General features: G+C 39.5%; 1 protein-coding gene across 1 annotated transcript in view; it reads left to right on the top strand.

The window, feature by feature from the left end:
* Positions 1 to 20,345, top strand: part of scamp2 (secretory carrier membrane protein 2) — a 51,978-nt gene that overhangs the window by 18,865 nt on the left and 12,768 nt on the right. The window contains exons 2-6 of the mRNA XM_073025517.1: positions 987 to 1,067; positions 4,805 to 4,900; positions 11,364 to 11,475; positions 12,980 to 13,108; positions 16,631 to 16,790. Coding sequence (XP_072881618.1) covers positions 987 to 1,067; positions 4,805 to 4,900; positions 11,364 to 11,475; positions 12,980 to 13,108; positions 16,631 to 16,790 — 578 coding nt within the window. The remainder of the gene's footprint in view (positions 1 to 986; positions 1,068 to 4,804; positions 4,901 to 11,363; positions 11,476 to 12,979; positions 13,109 to 16,630; positions 16,791 to 20,345) is intronic.

The raw sequence follows: 20,345 nt of genomic DNA on the forward strand, positions 1-20,345 counted from the left end.
AGATGGAGATACTTCCTTCCAACATGGGTTTCTGTTCCTATCATGGTTAAACCAGTTCTCAGAGCAGTCTCAATCCACACTAGCTCTCTCTATTCCCCTGATTACAGGCATTAAGTTGATCTATAGTTACCTGCCTTTTACCTTCATCCTTTTTTTTTAAAACAGTGGCATACCGTTTGCCATCTTCCAACCCACCAGGGCATACTCACTGTTCAGAGAATTTTGGTAAATTATCACAAGTGAATCTACCATAACTTTCAGCACTCTGGGATATATCACATCAGGATCAGGGGATGTGTCTACCTTTAGGCCCACTAGTTTGCTCGTCACTACCTCTTCTGTGACAGTAATTGTATAGAGGTCCTCATCTCCCATCACATCATAACATCTCTCTTTAGCCTGTTAGATATGACCTCCACCATTAAGACCAACACCAAGTAACCATTCAGGGCCTTGGCCACATTGCTCTATACTAATTCATCCTTTTTGTCTCCAAGGCTCACAAGCTGTCAAGGATCAGTTTAGTTACAGAGCCTGTCTTTCACAAAATTTTGGGCTAATTGTGTGGACTAAAATATACAGCTTGTCATCCCATTATTTTATTCAATATTTTGTTTTATTGTTTGTTTGGTGAGAGGGTCCACAAGAATTTCTTTTTAAATGGTAGGAAAGAGGAAGAGATTGACAATTGAGGAGAAAAGTAATTGAGTAGGGATCTATTGTGATCAGTTTTGTTCTTGAATATTTATTGCTTTTTTTTGTATTTGCACAATTTGTTGTCTTTTGCATCTTGGTTATTTGTCCATCTTTGCAGTTTTTCCTCCATTCTGTTGTGTTTCTTTGTATTTACTGTGAATGCCCACAAGAAAATGTATCTCAGGATGGTAGCTTATGTACTTCGGTAATAAATTTACTTAGAACTTTGAAGAAGATTGAACCCTTGTTTTAATTGATAGTATTTAAACTTTGTCTTTTTGTTTTCTCAGGACCCTTCAGTAACTCAGCTGACGAATGCAAATCAGCAAGGTATTGATGATTTTAATCCATTCACTGAGAATAGCAGGCTGGTAAGTTTTGACATTATTGGTAACTCATTCTTCCTTTGAGTCTACAGAGTGAACATTAACATTGGTCTTTATTTCTAGTTCTGGGGTTGTACAAGTTTACACCTGCAGGTTTGCTCCATTTGCATCTATGCATAAGTATTTCTCACTGCAACACTTGAGTTCTCAATTTTAGTTGAGGAAGAGATCATTTTATGTTGCAGTGTTTGCTCATCAGGGTGGATGTATGTTTGGGTAATGATTAATTGTGGGTAGGAGTGACATTGAACATAAGTCAGGATATTGTGGTAATTTGTTGGTTAAACACTGAGCACCACGAGATACTGGAAATCCCTCAAAAAATGTTGGTATGTAAATTGTCAGACTTTGATACTTGTTCATGTTAATAAACAAAAGAAGGGACAAAATCATGCTGGATCGTACCCACATTCTCCCCATGTATACATGGACTATCACTGGGACTCTAGGTCCTGGAAGACCACCACAGCAAGTAGATTTTGACAGGAGGCAATAAAGGTAATGTGTCAGAAAGGTTCAGGATGTTGATACCTAATTTATATTATTAAAAACTTGTTAACATCTCAAAACTGATTAAAAGAAATGATTTCTTAAAAATCATTAACCAACTCCACAAGCAGAGCGCCCATTTGAATGAGGGGATCTGTTGATCTTATGAAGGCTCTAATCAGAAAGAAGAATAAAATTCACCATAGTAGCCAATGTCATTCAGCTCATTATGAAGTAATTTTGATAGCTGGTAGTTTCCCTTGGAGAAGGAAAACTCTGATTTTAAATCTTTGCTGCCTTGCGGCCATACCCACCCATGGGAAAGGCTTCGGGAGTAAACCCCGAGAAGAAATCTGGAGCCACAGTCTCTAAGGCAGTTTGATGTTGTTTACAACTTCACTCTGACAACCTCTGCGATGACACTGATGCCAAGCTGTATCGATGCTTGCCCTTCCCTTGGACTACATCAGTGACATGGAGAGGGGGATCCCGCTGCATGGGCAACAGCCAATTCTTCAAATCTTCCTGCCCTGGCTTGCGTCCTGGTGAGGACACAGTCGACCAGAGGCGCAAACCCATGATCCCCTGGGATCGACGGCTGCTGATGATGGAGTATTTAATAACTGGAAGAGATTCCTCAGACACTGAAAAAGGTGTGTGATCCCCATTCTCTCCTAGAATTGCATCAGCTAGCATAATGCATTCACTTTTTCTCCTTCCTAATTTTCTGCTCCTAATCTATTAGGAAGATGTTAACCATCCTCTGCACACCAATCTCCAATGTACACTATCTTTTTTGTTGAATCCACATCCTTTAGAAGGATGAGAGGGGATCTGATTGAAACATTTAAGATAATAATCTTAAATTGGACACGCTGGAGGCAGGAAGCATGTTCCAGCTGATGGGTGAGTCCAGAACTAGAGGCCACAATTTAAGAATAAGGGGTAGGCCATTTAGAACAGAGATGTGGAAAAACTTTTTCACCCAGAGAGTGGTGGATATGTGGAATGCTCTGCCCCAGAAGGCAGTGGAGGCCAAGTCTCTGGATGCTTTCAAGAGAGAGTTAGGTAGAGCTCTTATAGATAGCAGGGTCAAGGGATATGGGGAGAGGGCAGGGACGGGGTACTGATTGTGTATGATCAGCCATGATCACAGTGAATGGCGGTGCTGGCTAGAAGGGCCAAATGGCCTACTCCTGCACCTACTGTCTATTGTCACACCATATCTCTCAAAGCTAAGTTTTGCTGAGATAAAAATAAAATAACCCAGTTGGGCTGTGATGGAATAATTCTGACCTAAATTAACAATTTTTAGATAAGATATTCAGAAACCAATTTATTCTGTTCAGTGCTTAGTATGTTAAATCCTTGATAAATTACATTTCAGAAAATAGTCGTCTTCAATACGTCAGATAATTGTTATACATAGGATATGCAAGTAGGCAAAATAAGACTTCATTAGTTATACACCCAAAAAGCTGAAGGAACTCAGCAGGTCAGGCAGCATCTATGGAAATTAATAAACAATGTTTCAGGTCGAGACCCTTCTTCAGAACTGAGAAGAAAGGAGGAAGACGTCTGAATAAAAAAGTGGGGTAAGGGGAAGGAGGCTAGCTAGAAGGTGATAGGTGGAGCGGGTGGGAAAGGTCAAGGACTGGAGAAGAAGGAATCTGTTAGAGAGGGAGAGTGGACTATAGGAGAAAAGGAAGGAAGAGAAGACCGGGAAGTGGGGCTAGTGATAGGCAGGTGAGAAGAGGTAAAAGATCAGAGTGGAGTATAGGGGGAGGATGGATTTTTTTTAAACTGGTAGGAGAAATTAATATTCATGCCATCAGGTTGGAGGCTACCCAGATGGAATGTAATGTGTTGCTCCTTCACCCTGGGGTGGGAGCGGGTCTCATATTGGCACAAGTGATAATAGACTTCATTAGTTATAGTGGAATAGGCAAAAATTCTATACGTTAAATTAAAACAATTGTGCTGTAATATTACAGCTTATTTTGCAGTTTATGGGCGGTTATACAGTAAATTTTGAATTCTAAACTTTCAGTGTGGCATACAGTTGAATAAGGCAGAGGAAGATTCATTTTATTTCACTGGTTCTGATGGGTATCATGTATCATTGCAGCATCTAAATAAAGGTATATTCACATGATGTCTTGGCCTGAATTCTTGGCCTTCCCGTCCCAATGAGGCATACAGCAGTTGGTTGTTCAACTTGTAGTAGGCCTTTGCCTACATAGATTGGCTTCAATAGTTCCACTTAATATCAGAGAATGTATGCAGTATACATCCTGAAATTCTTGTTCTTTGCAGACATCCACAAAAACCGAAGAATACCCCGAATAATGAGTGATAGTTAAAATGTTAGAACCTCAAAGCTCCCCTACTCCCCCCATGCACAAGCAGCAGCAAAACAATGATCCTCCTCCCCCCGCTAACTTTAACAAAAAAAAGCAACAGCACCTTCCACCCGCCAAGCATAAAACCGCAAAGCCCCCAATAAAGACTATGATCTGCAGTGTAACAAAAATTACCCGAAAATACGACATACCACAAGCTCACTCTCTCTCCCTAATAAAGGGGAAAAGGTGTCCCCCTTTCACAGCAAGAGGGGAGACATAGCAAAACAATTCGCTGATTTACAGGGGTAAAAGTCAGTCACGCCACTTTTATCCCCGTGTTTTCTGACTGGAGAATTGGCAGCAAACTCTAATGAGAGAGAGAGAGAGAGTACGTGATTCACTGAATACAGAGCCCTTGGCAACTGATCCACTGTTCCCAATGTTCCTTATACTCCCACGAGCTTCATTTGGTGGCACCAACATAGAATCAGCCCATTCACAGGACTGAGAAACCTCAGAACTCTGAAGGCACGCGCAGCTTTCAGGCTGCATCCTTAGGATTTTGAAAAGCGGCTGGTTGTGAGCAGATCACACCACTGCAAAGAGCCAAACCGAAGTCTGAGTGTAACTCCGGGTCATGGTCTTCAGCAGAACCCATAAAGGAATGAGAGACATCAAAAGTAGAAATTGTCAGTGTCAGTTCTTAACAGTTTTTGAAGTGTTTATGTGCAAGATGAGGTCTGATAATTTAGTTTTCTTAAATTAGACATTTTCTACAATCACAAATATCCATTAATACAGATTTGTTTCCCAATGTGTAGAAAGGATCTATGATGCTTAATTCAGAATTAATACTTTAATGTGTTCCAAATGTGTTTTGTCCTCCAGACCCCTGTTGCATCAGATACCAAAGAACCAGCTGGGCCGAAAACTACTCCTTCTCAACCAGCAATCTTACAGCCTACAGTGGAGCCTACTCCTCAGGTACATTAAAATAATTATGAGAGTCCAGTGTACATTTAGCACAAAAGAAAGCGAAACATTAATATAAGCTAACTTAACTCAGTGGTTTTCTTATCTGTGAATCAGAAGATTTGTTTTAATTTATTGGTTCAATCTACACCACAGATGTACACGTAATCTAAGGTGGGCAGTGTAATGCTGTATTGGGAAGTGCTACATTGTCAACAAGGCTATCTTCCACCAAGTGGGGATCTGGAATGAATGTTCCCTTCGTAAACTATTGCACAGAGGCCCCATTAGCCTTCTGCTGTGATATCTGTTATCTTAGACAGGATATTTTCCAAGACACATTTTTTTTTTAAAAACCATGGCATTGTTTGAAGGGGGGATGAATCTGAAATATAATCATTTTCTTTCTTTCCTGGATAAGTTGTAAATCTCTGGGGAATTTTCTCCTCTGTGTTCTGGATCGAGTCCTAGTTGGGAGAGTGAACACAAAAACACAGACTGCTCATACAGTGTTGAGGCATTTGCAGAGGTGTCATACAAGAGGCATTGAAAGGAGACTTGCCTGCTCTCTAGAATGGATGCAAAAAAGTCCTGTGGCACCATTTCATAAAAGCCCAGGAGAGTTTTCCATGGTATCTAAACTAATATTTATCTCTTATTTGATATAGAAGGAAATAGTTTCGGTGTTACACAGATTGGCAACCACGTATTATTTTACAATAATAACAGCACATCACAAATAGAGCACATACTCTTTTATGAAATGGAATGTGAAAGACAGTACCATTCCTTTCTTTCCATACTTTTAGTATTGGTTTGCTCTATATTTTTCTAGAGACAGATACATCTACTTATAGTGGAGTTAATTTGTGTAACATGTCCACTTCAATTAACTGTAGTGTTTTTGATTTGATAAGATTGTATATAAATGCAGATTTATTTTTGCAAGTTAAATAGCCATAAATAATGTGGATGTCTAAGTCTGACATGCATTTTCATGCTGTTATTTTGAGATGCATTTGTCTCCTCTGCTCAACTTCGAGCAATAGGTGTTTTGGCTTCACTATGTAACAGTTTCTTCCCCCAAGTCATCAGACTCCTCAATACCCAGAGCCTGGACTGACACCAACTTACTACCCTCTACTGTTCCTATTGTTATTATTTATTGTAATGCCTGCACTGTTTTGTGCACTTTATGCAGTCCTGGGTAGGTCTGTAGTCTAGTGTAGTTTTTTTCTGTGTTGTTTTTTACGTAGTTCACTGTAGTTTTTGCACTGTTTCGTGTAGCACCATGGTCCTGAAAAACATTCTCATTTTTACTGTGTACTGTACCAGCAGTTATGGTCGAAATGACAATAAAAAGCGACTTGACTTGACTTGATCCCATTTTGTATCTCTCCCCAGATATGAGAGAATAGTTGGGCATTGTTTTCAAAAGAAATGGGAAAATTTTGCATGGAACTTTATGCTATACCATTCAGTAAGATTGGTCCTGTCTTTCTCACCCAATCCCACCATAGTTTAATTAGGGAAATCAAGTGTCCAAGGTCTTTCAAATATATTCATCTGAACATCTATAGTCCATTGAAATTGGAAAATGCCAAAATTTGACAACCCTTCTGAGTAAGCACGACTGTGCCACTGACTTCTTACAATGGAAAGTCTCATGAGTAGAAAAATGGTCTGTCCTTGAATACTCTTCAGCAGATCAATCCAACAAGCTCACTACTCCATGGTGCATAATATTAGTTGCCTTTTTGAATTGCATGTACAGTTCCTTAGATGACAATCCTCCTTACAATAATAACTTGGGCTTTAATTATAAAAATAAATTTGTATAAATCTTGCAAGTATGGAACTGTTCAGATTCTACTTTAATTTCCCATTGTATTTATAGCAGTATGGTATACTGGGCTCCAAATGTGCCAATTTAAGAGGTGGTTGAAATTTCAGTACCATTTTTCTCTGGTTTATAAAACGACCAAAAACCAAAAAAAGCTCATTCACATATGTTGTTATATTTTGTCTGTAAATGAAAGTGAAGAGTTCTTAGATGTTTACTCTATGCAGCAAAGATTTCAGAAAAATAAATGTCACATAATGCAAAGAAATGGTTGAAATGTGTCAAAGATCAAAAAACTGCAGACACTTGAAATCTGAAGTAAAACAAAAGGTGCTGGAAATACTCAGCAAATCAGACAGCATCTGTGGAATCAGATAGAAAAACAGTTAACATTACAGGTTGTCCTGGCTCAAAATTACTTAGTTTTTGTGTTCTGGGAATTTCTACGAACACCCGTTAACTTGCTGACCTCCCACAACTGTATTAATAAGCAAATCCTTTATTACTATTTATTCTTGTGAACCCATTCTTGATGGCATTCTGATCAAAGAGAATCCGATGCATTATCTATTAATTCATTTTCTCAGGCAACTAACCAGCACCAGCATTGAGAAAATGAGCTATTATTAGCTTTGCTTCATTAGTAGGGAATGTCTGGAACTTGCTATTTAGAAAGTGGTAGCATGGCATTTAGAAGATAATAGGATTGGGCAGAGGGAAATCCTTGGAGTTTTGAGTTTGTAGCTAGCAGATGTGGATGTGATTTACTTGAATTTTCAGTAAGTCTGTGATCAGAAAATGGAATGATTGCACAGAAGGAAGCCTTTCATTCCATGTCCATCCCAAATCATGGTACCAGGGTAAGCTTAAGTATGTGTGATTGGAAGTAACATACTGGTCTGAGTTGATCATTGTTTCAACAAGTCATTTTTGGTTGGGAAAGATAGATATCTGAATAGTGGGTGCTGCAGAGGCAAATACTGGGGTTTAGCTGTTTGCAGTTTATAACAATGATGAGGGTGATTGTAAACATGTCCAAGTTTAGGTTCTAATAAGGAGAAGGTAGACTTCAGGGTGATATCAGTAGGCTAAGTGAAAGGGGAAGGACTTGTCAGATGGCATATTATGTGGAAAAATTAGGTCAACCTAATTTTGATAGAAAAATAGAAAATTGATTTAAAATGTGGGTGTTCAGGGAGACCTGGATGTTCTGTATACATCTCTGTAAGGTAACATGCAAGTAGTTCTTGATAGCAGAACTATCAAGAACTATCAGATTAATTCCTGATTTGTGGTTCTTGTCCTAACAGATTATGCAAATTAAGTCTATGCACTCTTTATTTTAAAAATATAAGAGGTAACTTGTATGGGGATGCAGAATTAATGTTTTGCTGAGATATCTTTAACCTGAGGTCATTCACAACAGTGGGGGTTTGCCATCCAGCACTGAGATAATTTTTTTTCACCCAGATGGTAGTAAATATTTAGAATTTATTTTACCCAAGAGAACTGAACACTCACTGAACATATTTACTAAGTCACTGATTATATTCAAAATGGAAATAAGTGGATTTTTAAACCTAGAAACAGAAAACCTACAGCACAATACAGGCCCTTTGGCCCACAATGTTGTGCCGAACATGTCCCAACCTTAGAAATTACTAGGCTTACCCATAGCCCTCTATTTTTCTAAGCTCCATGTACCTATCTAAAAGTCTCTTAAAAGACCCTATCATATCTGCCTCCACCACTGTTGCCGGCAGCCCATTCCACACACTCTCCACTTACTGAGTAAAAAACTTACCCCTGATATCTCCTCTGTACCTACTCCCCAGCACCTTAAACCTGTGTCCTCTTGTGGCAACCATTTCAGCCCTAGGAAGAAGCCTCAGACTATGCACACGATCAATGCCTCTCATCATCTTGTGCACCTCTATCAGGTCATTCCTCATCCTCTGTTGCTCCAAGGAGAAAAGGCCAAATTCACTATGGCATGCTCCCCAAACCAGGCAACATCCTTGTAAATCTCCTCTGCACCCTTTCTATGGTTTCCACATCCTTCCTGTAAGGAGACAACCAGAACTTAACACAGTACTCCCAAGTGGGGTCTGACCAGGGTCCTATATAGCTGCAACATTACTTCTCGACTCCTAAATTCAATTCCACGATTGATGAAGGCCAGTACACTGTATGTCTTCTTAACCACAGAGTCAACCTGCACAGCTGCTTTGAGCGTCCTATGGACTTGAACCCCAAGTCCCTCTGATCCTCCACACTGCCAAGAGTCTTACTGCCATCATATTTGACCTACCAAAGTGAATCACCTCACACTTATCTGGGTTGAACTCCACCTGCCACTTCTCAGCCCAGTTTTGCATTCTATCAATGTCCTGCTGTAACCTCTGATAGCCCTCCACACTATCCACAACACCTCCAACCTTTGTCATCCAGCAAACTTGCTAAACCATCCCTCCACTTCCTCATCCAGGTCATTTATAAAAATCACGAAGAGTAAGGGTCCCAGAACAGATCCCTGAGGCACACCACTGGTCACTGACCTCCATGCAGAATATGACCTGTCTACAACCACTCTTTGCCTTCTGTGTGCAAGCCAGTTCTAGATCCACAAAGCAATGTTCCCTGGGATCCCATGCCTCCTTACTTTCTCAATAAGTCTTGCATGGGGTACCTTATCAATTGCCTTGCTGAAATCCATATACACTACATCTGCTGCTCTTCCTTCATTGATGTGTTTAGTCACATCCTCAAAAAATTCAATCAGACCCGTAAGACGGTAAGAGAATTGTCGGGTTCATGTGGGAAAGTGCAAAGGTGAAAGAATGAGTTGAATACTGGGATAAACACACTCCCTACTGCTTCTCTCTCTTAGATTATGAGCTGTTAATCTAAGTAAAAAAAAATATCAATTACAAAATAGACCTTTGAAACAATAAATTTGATATTACTATATCTGAAATATTTATCTTCAATTGTAATAATTGCGATCAGAATTATTCTACATAGTATTTTGTAAAGAATTGCAGCTGTTTTTAATTTAGTACCAGTGCTGTGACTTTCTTATAGTAAAAGTCAGTCTCAAAAGTTCCATCCTGCTTCACGTGTATTTAATGATACAGCCAAGTGTTGCTCTCTCCTTTTTTTTTACATCTCCAATGCTGACACACCCAAGACTTGTGCAGTACTGTAAATGTTTCAGTTTGCAATTTGGGGTGTTGGTGTGCTTAGAATGATTATATCAATTATCTGCACCCTCCAAATAGTGGTGAGAACTTTTGAGACGGGCCCTTACATCAGTTGAAGATCATGGAGATAGACTGTTTAGCTTGTGTTGCAGATACTACTGTTACATCAGGCCAGGAAGTTTCTGACTACCTTATCCAGTCCATTGTCTACTCCAATTAACAATGACAAGTGCTCAGAGACCTACAGGTTATTAGGGGGATTTCCTTTCGAGTATAAGGACAAGGTGAGAAGAAAAATAGAGTAAGGTAGGCATTCTAGCAGTATATTGAACAAAGCAGATGTGTTAAATGTAAGAATACAACTTGAGTTACAGATAGCCATGCTTTTTGTACTTTATCAATTATATTATTTTGGTTTGGGAAAATTTTCTATCTTGGTATTATGATGTTCCTTAAACACTGACATCTCAAACTGAGATAAGCCAATTTGTTCATTGGTCAGGGCTGTACTTGCCTAATTGAATAAGTGACTATTCAAGATGATGGTGGAGAAGTACTAAGATACTGCCCCATCATGCTGTTTGGAATTGCATTCATCGTGTTGCTTCTCTTTCCCCCCCTCCCCCCCACCTCCCCTCCAACCAATCCCTTGTGCATGCTGTATCATTTTTGGGATGTCAATATTTGACAATGTGATTTGATTTTTTTGTACAGATGGGGACAATTTGTCATCTGGAGTTTATAGCTATCAATAATATGCACCTAAAAATGTGCACTGTTTATTCTGGAAAAAGCCTCACCTATTGGCTGTGTTGCTGGTTGTGACTGATGCCACATCAGCAGCAAAAAGTCCCTCATTCACCATATGCTTTTATCTAATACAGGTCTTGCATTCTGACATACTAAGTAAAGGTCCACTTGCATAATACAATCCCTCATGCACCAGTATGATTTTTTAAAAATTGGTATCATTGCTGGCTTGCTATTGGCATTTTTCTATGTCAGTCAACAATTAGATTAAATTGTTAAAACATTTATTTTGTGTAGGGCATTTGCTAGAGAGGAGATGCACTTTAAAAATTAATAATAAATTTACTTTGAATGGATTTTAGATTTGAATTTTGAGTTCCAAGTTTTTAAAAGGTAATGTTTACCCTTGTCATACAATCTTTCCTCACCACCCACAAGATTGGCGTGTTCACTCATTGTTCATTAATAGAGATTAAAAATTGTTTGAAAGAAAATTAGTAGAGTAAGTTTTGCATTGAAATTATAAATGTGAGATGAACAAGGTTTCCTAAAAACAATTCCCCAATCTCTGCCACTTGTAAGTGGCTTAGGGGTTTTGAAAGATGAGAAATGCAAGTTTTGCTTTCCTGCACGATGTTGATCATTGCCATTTCTAACATTTTGTAATTGAATAATGCAGGCCAATGCCTCGGCTGCACAGTCGGTGCTGCTTCGACAGCAGGAAGAGTTAGAAAGAAAAGCTGCTGAATTAGACCGCAAGGAACAAGAACTGAAAAATGAAGGTTATAATGGTAAGAAGTTCCTAATCCCGTGATCACCTCTATCCCTCTGTGTATTAGCTTCATAATTCTCCAGTTCCTCAGTTGATATGTTCATGATCTTTCTTCAGTCATACTCCAGTCATCTGCTCCTACTCTCATCTTTTACTGCCATTTTCTCCCTTGCTTTGACTGTGCTCAAACCACCTTCTGTTTTTCCTTTCAGCAAAGCTTCATCTGCATCCTTCAGTCTTTTTCAAAGGCTTGCTCCAGCCTTCCCTTCTAACTTTGCCAAAGATTCAATTTATTTATCGCACATTCATCGAAACGTACAGGGTCATTTGTGTTGGGTGTCAACACAACTAAGGGTATTCTAGGAGCAACCTGCGAGTGTCTCCACAAATCCTGGTGCCAATGTGGCATGCCCACAGTGCTCAGTGGAAAAACACAGAATACAACAAGCAGCAAAACAGGCGGCATTCCTCCTTCCTGCCCATATGCATACACAGTCCTCTAACCCTAAGACAGTCCGTCTTCCTCAGTCTCCAGTCTTGGATTCAGACTCGGCCATGCAGACAGTGGGCTGTTAGCTACTCCAGCAGACTCAGAGGTTTGCAGACCGTGCCTTGGCTTTTTTGCTGTTAGGGTGAAAATCAGTCGACTATTTCTTGATCAAGACTCAGTCATGCTTTGAAACTTGTTGCAAACGTGAAATATGGATAGAATAAATATTGGTATTTGATTAAATAGTGTTAACGCTTAGAAAAGGACAAAAAAACTAACCATTTGAATTGTCAATTTCCACCCGTTTACTGTATAACCACCTATAAACTGCACAATAAGCTGTAATATTATAGCACAATTGTTGTAACTTAATGTATGGAATTTTTGACTAGTCCGCTATAACTAATGAAGTCTATAATAACTTCTCCCAAGACAAGACCCGACCCGCCCCAGGGTGGAGGAGCAACACATTATATTCCTTCTGGGTAGCCTCCAACCTGATGGCATGAATATTAATTTCTCCTACCAGTTTAAAAAAAAATCCCTCCTCCCCTGTACTCCACTCTGATCTTTTACCTCTTCTCACCTGCCTATCACTACCCCCACTTCCTGGTCTTCTCTTCCTTCCTTTTCTCCTATGGTCCACTCTCCCTCTCTATCAAATTCCTTCTTCTTCAGCCCTTGACCTTTCCCACCCACCTGGCTTCACCTATCACCTTCTAGCTAGCGTAGATGGAAAAATTGCTTCAAAAAATGATCACAATTAACCTGCCTCTGTTTTGACCTGTTTTGAGAAATTATTCCTTCGTGACATTAAATATAAGGATTGTGTATCCAGATGTTAGACCAGAGTAATGTGATGTGAGATCGTTCTGGTCCTAGGCTGAATTAACAATCACAGTTCATTTAGATCTATTGCCGAAAGCTTAAATTTTGCTAACTCTAGAAACTTGAGTTTTTGTTTTCAAGGCTTCCCTTTTAAACAGGCCCTGTTAGCCTTTTTCTCCTAATATTTCTTCATTCTTTTCTGCAGCAAAAAGAAATAACTGGCCCCCTTTACCTTCATTCTGTCCCGTTAAACCATGTTTCTACCAGGACTTCGCAGCAGAGATTCCATCAGGCTTCCAGAGGACAGTAAAAATGTTGTACTACTTGTGGATGTGTAAGTTTATAGATTTTGCTATCTTAAGTTTAAAAACAAATACTTTGGTTAAAAATGCTGCTGGACTGTACAGGTGATGAAGCTCCTAGATTGCATTTCTGATCTGTCTACAGTATTGATGATTCAACCTCAAGTGATCAGAGAAATTAGAGAACTGTTTAAAATTTAGTTATAAGTATTGTAAATGTCAGAATTAAAAAACGTACTCCTCATCTGTCTTCAGAATCAGGTTTAATATCACTGGCATATGTTGTGAAATTTGTTGTCTTTAGGAACAACAGTATAATGCAATATGTAATGATAGAGAAATTAGCTGAATTATAGAAAGGTAAAACTTTAAAAAACAGTGAAGTAGTGTACATGGCTTTAATGTCCATTCAGAAATCAGATGACAGAGGGGAAGAAGCTATTCCTGATCCTTCAGGCTCCGGTATCTTTCCTCCTCCTTGATGGTAGCAATGAGAACAGGGCACGTCCTGGCTGATCTTCACATCAACATGATGTTTTAAGTCACAGTGCTAGTCAGGGCATTTTGTTATGTTTCAGTCACTGAGGTTGCTTTGCTTTCAGTTTTATTTAAATGAAATGGAAAGTGCAGATGCAAATCTGAAATCAGAGCAAAGTTTGCATTCTTCATCAGAAATGGGGAGTGATGCTGAAAGATCTGCCCAATTATTAAACTTTCAGAATGACCAAGTGAGTTTTTTGGCTTAATTTTAATCTTGCATTTGTCAGAGACAAGTATACTGCATTTTGTTTTGAATGTCCATAAGTTGTCATAAATATTGCTTATTTATTTATTATTCTGTATTTTTCTTTCTCACTTTCTTTGTTTGTCTGTCCTGTTGGGTGCAGTCTATTGCGTTTACTGTGAATGCCTGCAAGAAAATGAATCTCAGGGTCATATATGGTGACATATATGTAATTTGATAATAAATTTACTTTGAACTTGCCAAAGCCATAAAATGAGATGGAATTATTGAAAATTTGGAGAATTGTGAGTTAATTGACACCATTTCTAACGGAAGATATAGCTGAGCAACAATAAAATCATCTTCAGCAATGCAAACAGTAATCATTTTAATTGGAGTGGGTCTGATTCTCTGGCAACCTTTGACCACTATTCTAGGTGTGATTTTTTTTTTTTTTGTGAATTAAAATATGGTGACAAGTATATCAGTGGTTAGAAAGGTAAAAGTGGTGAGAATAATCACTTTAGTATGAGCAAGATTGCATCTTTTTAATGTATACTGTTCAAACATCGATGATTATGTAACATATTGGAAAATTCTTGTGTAGGAAGCATTTTAATTCTATTGTAATTATTCATCCTGGACTTGAGACGTCCAGGATGGATAACTACACATTTTTTTTTCGTATTTGTTTTTCTGGGATCTGAGCCTCACTGGCAAGGCACGATAAAGCACCACCTTGAACGGCCTTTCTGTTAAAGGTGCTCCTCAGTGCCACACATTGGGATGTTCCCAGATTTAAAACCAGCAATAGAAAGGACTTGATAGCATATTTCCAGTTCAGGCTAGTGCGTGATGTAGAGTGGTACTTCCAGGCTGTGTGCCACTTGCCCTTGCCTTTCATGGTGGCAGAGGTTGTAGTCTGGACGGTACTGTTGGAGTAGTCTAGGCACGTAGCTGAACTGCATTTTGGGGACTATGCACTCTACAACCACTCTGTGCTAGTGGTGTATGTAATAAATGTTTAGGATGGTGGATGTGATACAAGTCAAATAGCCTTCTTTGACTTTATAATGGAGAAAGAATGAAGCAAGGTATTGATAGCCTAGCAGATGGTCAATGCAGTCTAGTTGTATTAGAGGTTTAAAAAATTGAACCCCAAGTATGGGTCTGGAAATTCAGGGACTTTGGGATGCTCATATATGGGTGAAGATTTGATTTTATGAACTAAAACCCTTAGTTTCCTAACTTGAAGAATATGGAAGAGTGATTATCAATTTGCACTAAACCCACAGGCTAAATCTAGGTTATTATTTGCAATTATAAGCATTGTATTCACAGGAAGATACAAATTGAAGGTATGAGTTTTAGCTTTACTACAGTATTGGAAAGGAGAGGAATTAATTTTCAGAAGACATTTGAGCCTTCAAGTCACTGTTCATGACACATGCCTTTCTGGCAAAAGTCCACAGACTACAAATAGTTATGATCAGAAATCATGTTCATTCAAGTTTCTGCAGACTGGTGATAAATCACAGGGAAGGAGAGGAGATTGAAATTGTTTTTATATTGGGTCATTGTGGAATTTGTTCATTATTAATTGAACTTACGAAGTCCAGTTAAGATGATAGCTGTTTGGAAAAAGAATATGAAAGGTCATGGCAGTTGTGCTGTTTGAAATTAGTGTAGATAGTGCATCTGTTTTCAAAATAAACACTGGCAAACACATGAGCTGGTGTATTTCTGTTCCTAACTTTTGACAACTGACTGATTTTAGAATATAGGCAGTCTGGTATCTTGAAGATACAGCCATGACCGTACACCACCCACAGCTCCAATCTGCTAATTAAATTTGCCAACGACACTACATTGATTGGCCTAATCTCAAATAATAATGAGATGGCCTACAGGGAAGAAGTCATCTCTCTGACAGTGGTGTCAAGAAAACAACCTCTCCCTGTCGCAAAAACAAAGGAGCTGGTTGTGGATTACAGGAGGAATGGAGACGGGCTAATCCCTATTGTCATCAATGGATCTGGGGTTGAGAGGGTAAACAGCTTTGAATTCTTTGGCATCCATATCACATGTGGTCTACACACCAGCTGTGTGGTGAAAAAGGCACAATGGTGCCTCTTTCACCTTAGACGGTTGAGGAAGTTTGATATGGACCCCCAAATCCTAAGAACTTTCTACAGGGGCACAATTGAGAGCATCCTGACTGGCTGCATCACTACCTGGTATGGGAACTGTACCTCCCTTAATCACAGGACTCTGCCAAGAGTGGTGCAGACAGCCCAGTGCATCTGCAGTTGTGAACTTCCAATGATTCAGGGCATTTACAAGGACAGGTGTGTAAAAAGGATCATTGGGGAACCAAGCCATCCCAACCACAATCTATTCCAGCTGCTACCATCCAAGAAGTGGTACCGCAGCATAAAAGCCAGGACCAACAGGCTCCGGAACAGCTTCTTCCACCAGGCCATCAGACTGAACTCGCACTGACTTGGGTGTAGTCTATATTACATTGACTGTTTTATTTATTATAAATTACTATGATTGCACATTGCACATTTAGATGGAGAAGTATCATAAAGATTTTTACTTATGTATGTGAAGGATGTAAGAAATAAATTTATTTCAATTTAAATGTGATAGTATGAGATTTTAAAACTTCACCTGGTGAAATTTCAACTTGAAATGTCAACTCTGGTTCTCTGCCCACAGATTCTGCCTGACCTATTGTGTAATTTCAGTATTTTTTGGTTTTAAGATTTTTATTATGTTGTATTTTGCTTTCTGATTAAAACTTATCCTTTCCTCTTTCCAACAGTTCATGCGGTCACACTCTTCTTGAATCTTCTTGCTTGCTTGGCTGAGTTTATTCTCAATGCAACATATGGAGTCGACTTTGGCTTGGCAATCTTGTGGTTTTTGCTCTTCACTCCTTGTGCCTTCCTGTGTTGGTATAGGCCAGTTTACAAGGCTTTCAGGTAAGATGTGTTCTAGGTAGATGCTGATATTTTCTCCCATGACTTTATTTGAAGAGTTTGGCAGAGAAAGCTATTTTAATCAGTTTTAATCCCAATTTATAGTTCTGATAACAAAAGCTCCAAAGTATACTATATTGTTGTTACAAAAATGAAAGCTGATTAGCTTTGATGAGAATATAATTTTGAGTGCTTCTGATAACATTTGTCTTGTGACCACAATATGTATCCACTGTGTGACACGTGGAAATCTGTGTGTACATGGTTTATGAGAAATTCTCTAATCCTACTCCCAACTGGGCCAAATATGGGAGTGGAATTACAGAATTGCACATTGTGGGGTCAATACTGACAGATATCCTTGAACCGACACTCAGTAGGGGATTGAGGGTGCAGAGGGTCATTAACTTTAAATTCTTTGGCACTATAGTATCAGAGGATCTGTCATGGGACCAACATGTAAATGGCATTACAAAGAAGGCAGAACAGCACCTCAACTGCCATAGTTTGACCAGATTTGGAGTATCATCTAAAGCTTTGACAGGCTTCTATAGATGCACAGTGTCCTGACTGACTATGTTGCATCCTGGTATGGAAACACCAATGCCCAGGAACAGAAAAGCCTACAAAAAGGAGTGGACACAGCCCAATCCATCACAGGCAAACCCCTCCCCACCATTCGGCACATTTACAAGGAGCACTGCCACAAGAAAGCAGCCTCCATCATCAAGCCCTATTCTCCTCTTACTGCTGCCTTTGGGAAGGAAGCATAGGAAGCTTGGGTCCCACACCACCAGGTTCAGGGACAGTTATTACACCTCGACCCTCAAGTTGCTGAGCCTGCATGAATAACTTCACTCACCTCAACTCTGATCTGATTCCACAACTATGGTCTCACTTTCAAGGAGTTTAGAATTATATTCTCAGTTGTGTTATTTATTCACAATTTGTCTGTCTTTGCACATTAGTTCTTTGTCAGTCTTTGTGTTATTTTTCATTGATTCTGTTGTATTCTTTGTTCTACTGTTAACCTGAAATTATTAACCTGCTCAGTTGAGGAAAAAACACCAGAGACACGAAATTACCTCTGAAGCAGTTTTTATTCAGAGAGGAGTTCGCGGCCACACGCACTTCGAGCGTAAGGTAGCCAACTCCCAATTTGTCGGTTCACAGAGGTCATACTTATACCCAAAAGCGGGGCACTACATTCGCAAATATGGTTACCGATTCATCGATTGATCGGCTATTGCATAGCTAAGCACGCGAAATACTCGGAATGAGCATAGACGCAAGCGAAATACTTGGAATAAGTATGGATGCAAGCAAAACACTCGAAATAGATATATAGCTCAGATACTTTGCCAGACACATTGTCTTGCGGTGGCAAGGTTCCCCTTTCTTTGTGGTTGCCATATCCGTTACTCTATTTTAGTTACCTGTTCCCTGTCCTCCTACACTTCCCTAATGACATACTCTGTCCCTAGTCCTGTACGCATACTTTGCTACACTTACTCCTCGTCCCCCCCTTCTACACTTAACCCTTACCCTCTCAACATTCTCACTACTGTGAGAAAATAAATCTCGGGGTAGTATATGGTGACATATATGTACTTTGATAATATATTTAAACTTAAAATTTTGAGATGTATGTAATTGATACCACAATTTAATAGAAGTGAAAGTCTTTTTGCTTTGTTCGTCGCAAATGTTGTAATATTACCTGATGGATGGTATACAGGCAGTCCCCAAGTTACGACCATCTGACTTACAGACAACTCGTATTTACGAACCATATAAACCATATAACAATTACAGCACGGAAACAGGCCATCTCGGCCCTTCTAGTCCACACCGATGCTTGCACTCACCTAGTCCCAGTGGCCCGCACTCAGCCCATAACCCTCCATTCCTTTCCTGTCCATATACCTATCCAATTTTACTTGAAATGACAATACTGAACCTGCCTCTACCACTTCTACTGGAAGCTCATTCCACACAGCTACCACTCTGAGTAAAGAAATTCCCCCTCGTGCTACCCTTAAACTTTTGCCTCCTAACTCTCAAATCATGTCCTCTTATTTGAATCTCCCCTACTCTCAATGGAAAAAGCCTATCCACGTCAACTTGATCTATCCCCCTCATTATTTTAAATACCTCTATCAACTCCCCCCTCAACCTTCTACGCTCCAAAGAATAAAGACCTAACTTGTTCAGCCTTTCCCTGTAACTTAGGTGCTGAAACCCAGGTAACATTCTGGTAAATCTTCTCTGTACTCTCTCTATTTTGTTGATATCTTTCCTATAATTCGGTGACCAGAACTGTACACAATACTCCAAATTCGGCCTTACCAATGCCTTGTACAATTTTAACATTACATCCCAACTCCTTTACTCAATGCTCTGATTTATAAAGGCCAGCATACCAAAAGCTTTCTTCACCACCCTATCCACATGAGATTCCGCCTTCAGGGAACTATGCACCATTATTCCTAGATCACTCTGTTCTACTGCATTCTTCAACGCCCTACCATTTACAATGTATGTCCTATTTGGATTATTCCTACCAAAATGTAGCACCTCACATTTATCAGCATTAAACTCCATCTGCCATCGTTCAGCCCACTCTTCTAACTGGCCTAAATCTCTCTGCAAGCTTTGAAAACCTACTTCATTATCCACAACGCCACCTACCTTAGTATCATCTGCATACTTACTAATCCAATTTACCACCCCATCGTCCAGATCATTAATGTATATGACAAACAACATTGGACACAATACAGATCCCTGAGGCACACCACTAGTCACCGGCCTCCAACCTGACAAACAGTTATCCACCACTACTCTCTGGCATCTCCCATCCAGCCACTGTTGAATCCATTTTACTACTTCAATATTAATACCTAACGATTGAACCTTCCTAACTAACCTTCCGTGCGGAACCTTGTCAAAGGCCTTACTGAAGTCCATATAGACAACATCCACTGCCTTACCCTTGTCAACTTTCCTCGTAACCTCTTCAAAAAATTCAATAAGATTTGTCAAACATGACCTTTCACGCACAAATCCATGCTGACTATTCCTAATCAGACCCTGTCTATCCAGATAATTATATATACCATCTCTAAGAATACTTTCCATTAATTTACACACCACTGACGTCAAACTGACAGGCCTATAATTGCTAGGTTTACTCTTAGAACCCTTTTTAAACAATGGAACCACATGAGCAATACGCCAGTCCTCCAGCACCATCCCCGTTTCTAATGACATTTGAAATATTTCTGTCAGAGCCCCTGCTGCTTCTACACCAACTTCCCTCAAGGTCCTAGGGAATATCCTGTCAGGACCCGGAGATTTATCCACTTTTATATTCCTTAAAAGTGCCAGTACTTCCTCCTCTTTAATCGTCATAGTTTCCATAACTTCCCTACTTGTTTCCCTTACCTTACACAATTCAATATCCTTCTCCTTAGTGAATACCGAAGAAAAGAAGTTGTTCAAAATCTCCCCCATCTCTTTCGGCTCCATACATAGCTGTCCACTCTGATTCTCTAA

Source organism: Hemitrygon akajei, chromosome 21 (genome assembly GCF_048418815.1).
Source record: "Hemitrygon akajei chromosome 21, sHemAka1.3, whole genome shotgun sequence".
NCBI lineage: Eukaryota > Metazoa > Chordata > Chondrichthyes > Myliobatiformes > Dasyatidae > Hemitrygon > Hemitrygon akajei.